The sequence below is a fragment of the Pholis gunnellus genome (genome assembly GCF_910591455.1).
Source record: "Pholis gunnellus genome assembly, chromosome: 2".
NCBI classification, from domain to species: Eukaryota; Metazoa; Chordata; class Actinopteri; order Perciformes; family Pholidae; genus Pholis; species Pholis gunnellus.
The window spans coordinates 17,739,005-17,750,938 of record NC_136536.1 but is presented as its reverse complement, the minus strand read 5'-3'; the positions used below and the strand labels follow the sequence as shown (position 1 = coordinate 17,750,938).

The following is an 11,934-nucleotide window of genomic DNA, read 5'->3' as shown; positions in this document are numbered from 1 at the left end:
TGTGAATCCTGAACAAGCTTCTCAGTCATAATTCTTGCAAATCGTACCTGGAACACAGTGAGCAGGGCCTGAGGGAAGTTATCAAACGTGCTCCTTTTGGTCACAGTTTCATCAAAGTTGAACTTTCCCCCAAAGAGCTGCATGCCAAGCAGGGAGAAGATAATGATGAAGAGGAAGAGCAGCAGCAACAGGGAGGCGATGGACTTCATGGAGTTGAGCAGAGAGGCCACCAGGTTACTAAGAGACGCCCAATGACTAGAGGAGAAGAAATATAAAACAAGTTAAACGGAAGGATAGACACACAGAATGCCAAACACAAGGTGTGAAGGTAATGAGGGGAACATGTAAAAATGATAATATTGGTCAGACAAGGCATGAAGACCACATTCTCCTGCGTCAGGCGTGATGTACGTGCTGTATTGACCAGGTTGTTGTCATTTTTGACGCTCTTTTGCTCACCGTGTAACCTTGAAGATCCTGAGGAGTCGTACGCAACGGAAAACAGAGATGCCCAGCGGGGACATGATGGCCAGCTCCACCAGGATGGTCTCTACGATGCCTCCGCACACCACGAAACAGTCAAAGCGGTTAAACAGCGACACAAAGTACGCCTGCAGCCCCAAACTGTACATCTTCACTAGCATCTCCAAGGTGAACATCGCCAGGAGAACTTTGTTGGCTACGTCTGGAGAGAAGAGGACTTACTTTAACAACAAATCCTCAAACATGTCATAGTGGAACAAAGTCAAGAAAACTGACGGGAATACATGTTTTACAAAACCTGAATAGAAACAGAATAGAGAAGAAAAAAAAAAGAGGTACCTTGTACTTTGGTCAGCCAGTCCGGCTGGTTGTAGTGCTCAGAGGCAATGGTGAGTGTGTTGAGGAACACCAGGATGATGACCAGCCAATAAAACGTCACAGACTTCACAGCTACTCGACACTTTCTGCGGCAGAAACGGTTCCATCGTCGCGACTGACGACTGACAGACAAATAGTCAAAAGTCATGATATGTACGGCCAAATTAAGAAGAGTTCACTTCAAAAATACGACTTAATCAGCCACAATAAAAACTTGTGTTTCTTTCGTCGAGAATTACATTGAATCTTAACCAATTTTGGAATTAACTCTAACTGACTTTGGATTTCATGTGTATGTATTTGATTATGTTTTCTCACATATACAGTTATACATGAAATAACATGAAAGCACAATATCACTGTAAAATATGAATTATAAAGAGTACTGGGTGGATGTTAGGTGAGTAAACAGGGGAAAAAACACAATGATGAAACTGCAGCTACATCAGGATCACGACTGATTGGTGAGATACAAAACATGACAGACGTCGGATCAATCGCCATAAAGTAGATGAAAACAATGGGGATCTGAGCAATTCAAATACGAGGTAAGAATAAGTCATGCAAGATGAGTTGAATCAAATATATGAATGAAGAAGGCATCAACCGTGCAGTATCATACAGTACCGAGCTACTAACCTGCACTTTAACTTAGTAATTTTTTGACTGTGGAGGATAGAAGATGAGGCAACTTGAAATAAAAGGGCAACAGCATGTGTAATTGTGCGCTCTGTATTTGAGTCACGTTTTGAATATGTACAATAGCCATCGTGTCAATCGACTGTCCTTTATTAACCTCTTTTTTTGGCTCATCATAGCAACAACACCGTATGTCACACTCACCATAGCGGCCCACAGCAGGGTGATTTGTTTTCCTCTCCGTTGTGATTCTCTGTGTTTGCCGACTCTGTCTCACTGGGCATGCTTGCTGTGGTACACACACACACACACACACACACACACACACACACACACACACACACACACACACACACACACACACACACACACACACACACACACACACACACACACAGACAAGAAAAAGTAACGTGAGACGATGAGGTACCAAGGAAACAAAGAGGTTTAGGACATAAAAACTGTGCCCTGAAGGAAACAAGTTTCCCCAATAAAATTCAAATTCTACTAGATTTTCCTATTGACACGCATGTATTTTTGGTTTGGCTTGGTTCCTTATTTTGAATTATATTAGACTGAAACTATTATAAGACTCAACTGAAAAATAAGCAGTTCTTGTAAGACTTCACTATAAACTGCTGAAAAAACATTAGCTCATAGGTCAAGCCAAACCACCGGAAAACTAAAAATGCTGGGTGACTCCTCACAGTTTGGCTTTAATAGAAAAGCTAATTCAGCCAGGGTTTCCTAATTTACAGAATATTGTCGTTCTCGAAGAAAGAGTATCTAACAATATCCAAAAGTGATGAATTCTAAGGTTCCTGCATAGATCAAGTCACAGTGAGCACATGCTGCCAGACCTGAGTCAAATTGGACTTTGTAAATAATTCTTGTAATTTCTTTAAAGCATTTATCGAGTGGAAATATAAATATTGTTACTCATATAAAATAGTTTAATTGTTGAATGTTGAATCTTTTCAGTACTGACTGCATTGTCCAGTTGATATATTTGATCAGACTATTTGGTCCAGGTCTGTATGCTGCAACAATTATTAGTTACATAGTCACAGGGTTACAGCATACAGTATATTGGAAAACATATATACTGTACATGCATAAAATGTATATTTTTAAATGGCAAATGAAAGGAAAATGATGGTGATTGGAAGAGAGATCTGTACACAAATACTTTGACAATTCTGTTTACTTCCGGCCCAAAATATAGTTAAAAAGAGATTAACTGAAAACATGTTTTACTATACATTAGAATGTTTTTCAGGATGCAATATTTAAACTGATACTAAAATAAATTTTAGGAAGTGTCTGGAAACATCTAATTTCACACAAAATGTGCATTTTTAGACATAGATAAAGATATTAATTCAAAGTCATAGTTTTTGATATTTGGACAGAGAAGTACATTCAAATTTTGTTTGAAAAACCTTTTTCTGAATCTTTTACCACTTGAAATCGCTAATGCTAAACATTACACAAATTCATATCATGTTCAAGATGAACAGCAATCTCCCTTGTGTGAGCGTGTTATTTGTAACATTCGCATTATCGTTCCTGATAATGAAAGCGCCATTTCCCATAATTTGCTATTCGGTACACATCCCCCTCCACTGTGACATGGAGGCTGGAGCACATTTCCCCTCCGTCAGCTTCTCATCTGTTGTACAACACAAAGTGTTGATTCATATTTCACTAGAAAGGCTGTGTGTGCTGCTGGGGGGGGGTGATTAGGTGCATGTGCTCCATGAAATGGATTTGCTGAAGATGAGGATGGTAAGGATTAGACATTGACTAATGCGACAAAGGGTTTGCAAACACAAAAGCACAAACAAAAGCATAAAGCAAAGCACATGCAAGCAGAGGCGCCCTCCAGGACAAAGATGAACTGTCCCTTATGAACATGCCCACGCACTCACGCGTACACAAACGCATTTACCCTGTGTCTCTGTGGACTGAGTGAACCAGCCAAACTTTCCTTTCTTCTTCTCAGTGAGGTCAGCCAGCGTGACCCCTTGGCGTTACCAACATGCAGTTCCCACAGCCAGACAGCAGAGGAAGCAGTGAGTCAGTACGCGGCAGAACAAGAGAGACAGTTGCAATACAAACTACAGCACAGACACAGCTACCATGTCCAGGAAAAGCTACCAAACAAGTGTACAGGACACAGTAATATCCTCTAGCCATAAAAGACTATCTTTTCCTACTACAGTAAATCATTCACTGCTAACAGGAAGGGGGTTGACACATGACAGGAAAGAGAAAGGTTAAAGAGACGATACAGTAAAGGGACTATTTGTGGGGGTATTATTAACAATATGTAAGTGCTGACATTAGCATAGGAACTCACAGCACAGTTTAGACAGGATACTTGCTCACTGAAAGATGATATATAATAGAGAATGGTTGTTTAATAGTACTTAATATCAGCCAGGCTCATATGTATTAGCTTAATGCAGATATACCGGTATGTCAGCCGATAAATAACAAGAAAGTGCAGTTCAGAAAAGCCATTTATATGTTTGAGTTAGTTTTGAAACAGAGTCGACAATACATTGTACTGAGGGTGCTGACTGTAAAATGTCGCAATTCTTTAAAAACCAACCATACTACTGTATATCTGCCTCATAAATCCCCTCGGTTTGTCATCATTTTAGCCCTATAAATTCTGGACAGAGTAACAATGAATACAATATTAGGCTGGAAAGGATTAGCAGCAAACAGAACTTCAGAAAGAAAACATAAGATTGAAAGCAGAGAATAGAACAAGAAGAGAAGATATGAAGACACAAAAGGAAGAAAGAGGGGAAAAAACTACTGTTAGCAATAATCTACAGATGTCTAAGGCACACAGTCACTGCAGGAGTTAAGAAGAGAACGATAGTGTGTTGTCTTGGGTGTCTACAACAACAGCAGCAGAGGTAGAAGCAGGGCAATTACTGGAGGATGTAAAAACTGACAGGTACATATGCACTGACCGCACCGTAAAAGGTTTAAAGGCACTGTAGCAGTGTGAAAAACCTGCCACCCACATTACCCCTAGCTAGCCCCCATCCTATTGAACAAAATAGATTTGTGATAAAAAAGGAAATGATTGACCTGTGAGCAGACCGATACATCAATCAGTATGAAACTGAAAAGCCTGAAACTCATTACCGTCACTGCTGTGCTTGAAGTCAATGACGGTGAGGTAAGAAATGAATGTGTAAGTAATTTCAGCAGCTGCTGACTGCCAATTACGGGTTGTATTCATTCAATCAAACAATACAGCAGTGGTCGTTGCTAACACACCTGGCTGAGGTCTGCACTCTACTGAACCCTGAACCTAACCTTTCAAGTCATTCATGTAAATGTAGTTTAACAATTTTAGGATTAAGGAATGAAATGCATGTCCTTATATAAAGGAGAAAACATATTATGATTAAAGGTGAACAACAAAGAGAGAACTTGAAGACATGTTGCAATTTTCCATAACTGCATTTTTCAAGAATGTTATGATGCTTCATACAACCACCCACAGCTCAATCATTCAATATCAATCATCTAATCAAATGACTTAAGTCAATCCTCATTTCAGCTGTAAACACAAATAACTTGTCTGCAGCAACCACCTTCAGTTTACTGTACCAGTCAAAGGTCAAATAGATTATCGTTATTTTATATATTATATAGTTTTAATAATTCTGTATTAGACGTTTTCTCACCGGAAAACCAAACAAGGTGCAAACATTCTGTTCCCACAATAAGCCTCCTCCAGATCAGAATAAGCAATATTTCTCACACACACAGACACACACACAACCAAACGTCCACAGTTGCCGCTGCGTTGTCATGGCAACAGCACACACAAGGCCACACCGTAGAATAGACCGAAAATCACGGCACTGCTGTCGCCCACTTTCTTTGCGCTACCTCAGAAGTCGCCACCGTGGCTGATGTCACAGTTTTCACTCGCATACTTCACAGCACTGTTGCGCCATCCCGAAGAGCAGTTTTCCTTTTAGAATCCAGGAGCACTGACGCAGGACAGTGAGCAGCACATATATGGTTGGTGGTTCAACAAAAAGGGGATCACAACTGCCCGGACATGCAGAGAGTTTTTCGTCTGCACTCATCAAGAGATAATCGTGAGCGTCTAAATGTGTAATACAGACCGATTCTGCAGCACTTTGTGGTTCACATCAATTTTCAGGAGGCAAACAGAAGGAACAACAGGAAGTCTCTAATCTTGACCTAATTTATGAAGGCAATACAAAATAGAAAGGTACTGTAAAATAGCAAAACAACACAAAGTACAGTTTTATGTTTGCTTCACTCAACTCATTTTGCCAGAAGAGAAAGAGTCAGATTTTGTGAGGTGAATTTTTTAGGTGGTGAATGTCTCACTTTGGTACAATAACTGTTTTCTGGATTCCTTATTGTGGAAATGGCCTGTTTTACCAAACTGCACAACCTGGAGAAAGATATATTTTATGGAATGCATCTTCGTGTGGTGACATTCATGTGTTTTGTCTACAATCTGCAACATGTGATACCGTCCCTTTGTACTAAATATAAGACTGGATTGTGGTTGTTTGTCATTTCAAAGTGCAACCTGTAAGCGTGTCAGTTTTATTTGGCCACTCTCCACATGTTTAAAACAGTCGGTCAACATCTACTTGTGGGAAAAAGTCATGTGTTATTCGCGATTTGTCCCAGGTACATAGAACATTTCCTTTATGATACATGAAAGACAAAGCATCAGTGAGCTTGTCCGAGTGGAACAACAACAGAAGGATGAGTAATGGTTTGCCCTCCTCACCTGCCTTCTTTCACTATCAATGAGACAAAGAGACATGCAACATTATTTAAAGGCAGAAGAGCTTAAGGCCCGCCTCAACTCACAGTTCTGTTTGCATTCTTCATTGCTCTGCTTTGGACACAGATAGAGGGACAAAATTGATCAAATTCAGAAAACTCACGGTTACGCTTGCCCTCCTCGTCCCCCTCCTCCTCGTTCTCGGGGTCGATGTCCTCAGCCTGGGTGATCCAGTCCAGGTAGCCTTTCAGGTCTTCCTCTAACTGCTGCTTCTCACGTAGCTTCTGGAAATCTCCCCGAGCCTTGGCCTTCTCTCGCTCTTTGGAAAACTCTCTGGACAGGGCAGAGCATAACGATTGTAAAACCTGATTCAGATAATACTGTACTGGATCAGAACAAACCCCAAACAAGAAATCTGTCCATTTTCTAAACCTGCGTATCCTGTTCGGGTTCACAGAACTGATAATCATATGGCTACTTATATTTTTAAATTTATAAGAGTGTCATAGAGTGTCTGAAAATATTCTTAGTCTTTGAAATGAATTTGTGGAGTTTAGCACATCAGAACAAGCTTTAAAAGCTATTTGTTACTTAAAAGGGGGGAAAAAAACACAAAAGCACCCTCAACACCTACCCGCTCAACACACCCAAAACCAAGTTGAGAACAAAGAAGGATCCAAAGATGACCAGACTGACAAAGTAGACCCAGGGCAGCTCAAAGCCCATTGCATCATTCATCTAAATAGAAACACAAGTAGACAAGGAGAAATATTAGACACGGTTTATTTATATGTTGTGGTTCATAATTGTGCATATATTTTCATCTTTTTTTATGTTTTTTTATTTATTTTAAAATTGCATACAATTCTTTACTGTTTCATAAAACTTGTCGTAGAGAATTGAACTACTTTGCTCGAGGAAATCCAAACACCCTCACGAACAACTCATGAAAAGACAAACATCTCATACATTTACATAGGCATTTACAAGGACCAGTGTAATTCCCCCAATTGTTTTAGATTGACAGCTGCTTTAGTGTTTCAGCCATTCAAGTAACAACGACTGGCTAACGGACGTGGATGATGTGCGGCTGCTATTTTTCACAGCTTGTGCCGGTAGAAAATACACCTCAACTCACCTGCAACTTTACAAACCACACGTATTGTAGATAGTATGTATAGCTTCTGAATGCTTCAGGTGTTTAAAGTTTACTTTCAGGCACAGCCTTAAAAAATATATTTTGAATGTAAGTAATCACATGTACTGCCTTCAGTATAATTGTGTTGATTTTCTTAATTCACTTTTTTTTTTTTACATCTTGCTAAGCTCAAGGGAGCCATGACTCCAGTACTTTAAATGTATTTTTATACTGGAGGCAGTTCAAAGTCCATAATGTCCTTCAGAGGGAAAAAGCTCAACAACTGGAGCAGGAACTGTGACCACTAGAGGGCAACATGTGAGAGACGACTGGGCTCGTAATGAGGGGAGGACATATTAGACTAGGATGGCTTATCTTTTAGTAATGAGGATGTGGTAAATGACCTCACTACAGAGCTAAAGTGCATTATAATAAAGCTGTTTTGGCAAAGAGAAAGTTAATAGTTGAAGTTTGTCCATTTATAACCACACGCTGGCTCTTTATACAGTCTGGATAACCTATACGCACTTGACACTTAACTTTCCTTCGTCCCATACATGCATGCATGCAAAATATACTTAAAACTCATATTACTCCTGAAAAAAAAAAAAAAAACACATCAGCTGGCAAGGAAGAGACAACTCAGTGCTTCGACTCTGCCTCCAGCAACAGCACAATACAGCCAAGATATTGAATAGATTTCTGTAGAAACGGTCAGAGGTCTATCCATCTATCGCTCCTTCTTTAAGGTTTGTCTCCTTCTTTCAGCACTTTGACAGCAGTATTTGTATGGGATTGCCATGGTAACACATACAGAAGTAAAGAGTCTGTGAGGGAGAAAGGACGACGCACATTATTTCATAGATGAGGGTCTCCATCAATAAAAGGATGTGGGTGGATTCTGATTAAAACTCATCCTGAGTTGGGCTTCAATGCTGAGTGTTTTGGGCTAATTAAAACCTGTTGTTGATTTTTGCTAATGAGAAGCTGAGGGTTTTGAAGTGAGCCTGCCTTTTTTTTTTCAAAATCATACATGAGCTTGAATATTGTAGGAGAGAGAAACCGAATGTCATGTGAGATGTTATATATTGAGGGCCTCGATGAGTTATGTTTCTTGTAGCCCGCAGATTTTCAGTTAAACCTTGTAAATTATCCTCAGACATCATTATTGTGATTGTGTCCTGTATGAAACAACCCTGTTGTATATCATCATAAGTTTATCCATGTGACCTAAATTGTAAAAAATAATGAAACGGTAGTGTATTATGTAAAACACTTGTTGTTGTTGAAAGGTGCTGTACAAATAAACCTGCCTCATCAATGCACATTACTTTCATCATGTCACATTTTTCATAACTTCAATACATTTGGAATACTACCATCAGTTGAAATATAACCTCTTATATAATGCAAAATAAGGAAACTTTTGATTCCCTTTCTAACAAATAAAGCAGTTCTATACGGGGTAGTCACGAAAAATACGTCGCCTTGTTTTCATCTCTAGCCTTAAAAATGATGACATCGACATAGTTTTAAACATGCCGGAAGTAACACAGTATTTTACAAGGTTTTGTCAAAACCAAAGATCTCAAAAGTGACACACATGGGTTAATAAACTAAAAATATGGCCCCAATGGGCTTCATCAGAGTAATGTGGATGCAGAGTGGCAGATTACCCAGTAGAGAACGTCGGTCCAGCCCTCCATGGTGATGCACTGGAACACAGTGAGCATGGCAAACAAGAAATTGTCGAAGTTGGTGATGCCGTTGTTGGGGCCTTGCCAGTCGTCTCTGCAAGACGTACCATTGAGCAGGCAATGGCGGCCGTGCCCTGAAACCGCACATGGTGTGGCCTCTTCTTCCGCGAGGGCACCTGGAGGCACAGAGTTAGACAGATGAATCGACAAACCCACAGAATTGGAGCTGACGCATAATAAAGGATGAAGAACATAGAAAGAAGCCTTCTGTTTAAATGACAGCTTTTTCTATTCTTAAATCTCACTTTTTACTGAAATTGTTTTACAGCACTGGCATTATAAAGCTGGTCTTAATCATACTATTTTATCATCTCCTTTCACTGGTTATCATCTACATTGTCTTAGCCTCCTACTACCATTTCATTCTTTTGACTGTATTCATTTTTCATAATTGCGCTTTTCTTTTCTCCTGCTCCGTTTATCTAGGAGCATTTTCCTTTTGATTTCTCATGAAAAAGCTTCCGAAATGAATCATGATCGTCATAATTACTCTATAAGAAGAGAATAAAACAGTTATTTAAGCTAATCACAGTCAGACCAGACCACAGAGATCGGCAGTTCATGTATCCCTTAATAAAGTCCTCTAGTCTAGGTTACATTTCATTACTAAATGTTCTGTCATCATGCAATCATTAAATAAACATTACAGACACACATGCATAGTCAATGAGCCCACAACATGTTAAACTTCCTCCCCTCCTTGTTAAAATATACACCAAGCACGCTTTTACACACACACATCCCATTGTTTTGTAGTGGACACATGTCCCCCTCCATCCACACGTATGAGGACCACAAGCAACAGCAAGTGCCTTGCTCACAGCAAAGAGAGCAGACACGAGCGAGGGGGGGGATTATAAAGGGAGCTTCCATCTCGCTCAGTCATGAACTCTCAACTTAAGTCTAGAATGCTTCTCCTGACGTCCACAAGCAAACGCATCAAAACAGATCAAAGCGAGAAAGAGATTAGGAGAAAGGTGTGTATGAGACAGGGGGAAACAGAGTGATATAGCCAACAAATCTCTGTGATTTAAACAGCCACACTCGTGTGTATGTATACACAGTATGTACATGCTTCAATCAATTTTTCCTTACTCTTCAATAATCCCGGCATGTATGAAGCTTTGGTACAGGTATGGTTACAGACTCTCCCCACCTACCTACACTTAACATTTTGAGTGTAATTCATTTGCCAAAAAATTGTTCAGATTTTCAACACTAGTAGTAAAAAGTCTGATTATTGTGAAAGCCCTAGTTTGAAGCAATGCTCGAGTAAAAGTCAAGCCTGTTTACATAATAGTCAGACATTAGTTATCTAATCACTGGATTTAATCCACCCATCTGTTGCTCTGTCCTGTTTTGCTTGCCACCATTCACATACTAGGAACATGTTTCATTGACATGGATTAAATCCTGTATAGATGAGATTTATACTCCTGTTCATACTGTAGGTTGGATGTGGGAAACCACACACTTTAAAGAAAACTGCTGCAGCACTACCATACCTGTTTGTATCACGTAGCATGTTGCATGCATTTTGCCAATGAAGAGCTCCAGGCCGATGATGGCGTAGATGATAATGACAAAGAGGACCAGCAGAGCGATGTGTAGCAGGGGAACCATGGCTTTAATAATGGAGTTTAAAACCACCTGTAAACCTGCAAAGGGAACACATGACAGAAATATAAATGGGCTGTGTACCCAGGAATTCCCAAATTTGAGTTGCCATTCATATGAGAAAAGCAGCAACAGTATATTTGTTCCTTATTTTAATTAATGAACAAACCCTTGAATATGTGTTTATGTCAGCAAGAACAGACCTCTACGCTCAATGCAGAATAAAACTCTAAAAAGTAGTCTTAATCAAAATATATATATATTGTGTACATTAGAGCAGAAGAAGAATACCATTATCCGAAACCTCCGAAGCCTCATGATATCACCGAATAGACCTAAAAGCCAGCAAACCGGCCTCTATGGCATTAGCAAACAAGCCGAAATATCACAGCTTAATTAAACTGCACATACCATCCTACAGAGACAAATGTTAAAACTAGATTAGAACTGAAAATGCCGTCGAAGCTCAGTTCATCTTTCCCGGGGGTCCTTTCCTCCCCGAGACCATGTGGACAATACATTGCTATGGCAACTCAAAGAATGCAGACACATTAGGGCAACTTCATGGAAGGTCAACCGTGAGCTGGACAGAAATAGCGAAGGAAGCTGTATCTCCTGATATTTTATTTGCAGAAAGGGAAGTGTAACAATATTATTAGCCACAGTCAAAGGAGCAAACAAACAGCATTACTGTTGGCCGTAGAATAGATGGTGTATAAAAACATTAAACATCTTCTTGTTCCCATTTCCAACATTTACCTCAATCGCACTATATCGGCTTGGGCTTAGACCACCGGCTTATGTTAGAATCTAATAGAGACAGCAGTACAGTTTCTACTGGCTAAACGCTAGCTAGCTGGTATACACTGATGCAAATACCAGCACAAAGAAATCTGTATTTTTTCACTGAGCTAACACTCCAATTTCAGTTTATGTGTTAACACTAATTGTCTGGCAAGCTCGACATACAAATGACAGACTTTGGCCACAGTCATATCGGTACCAGCAATGAATATTGTGTTCAGTAGAGGGCAGTATTCAGTCGTTTCCAACCCGACAAAAACAGGTGACTTATTGTTATCAATAAATACATGGGAAGAAGTAAACACAAA

The 11,934-nt window shown here is 39.8% G+C and overlaps 1 protein-coding gene across 1 annotated transcript in view; it reads right to left on the bottom strand.

Annotated features, from left to right (window-relative positions):
- Window positions 1-11,934, bottom strand: part of cacna1db (calcium channel, voltage-dependent, L type, alpha 1D subunit, b) — a gene marked incomplete at both ends in the record, with an annotated part of 68,765 nt that overhangs the window by 24,806 nt on the left and 32,025 nt on the right. Inside the window, 10 exons of the mRNA XM_079166981.1 lie at window positions 48-255; window positions 460-685; window positions 823-983; window positions 1,501-1,527; window positions 1,705-1,789; window positions 3,452-3,526; window positions 6,474-6,643; window positions 6,945-7,048; window positions 9,125-9,321; window positions 10,711-10,863. Of these exons, the coding sequence (XP_079023107.1) occupies window positions 48-255; window positions 460-685; window positions 823-983; window positions 1,501-1,527; window positions 1,705-1,789; window positions 3,452-3,526; window positions 6,474-6,643; window positions 6,945-7,048; window positions 9,125-9,321; window positions 10,711-10,863 (1,406 nt within the window). The remainder of the gene's footprint in view (window positions 1-47; window positions 256-459; window positions 686-822; window positions 984-1,500; window positions 1,528-1,704; window positions 1,790-3,451; window positions 3,527-6,473; window positions 6,644-6,944; window positions 7,049-9,124; window positions 9,322-10,710; window positions 10,864-11,934) is intronic.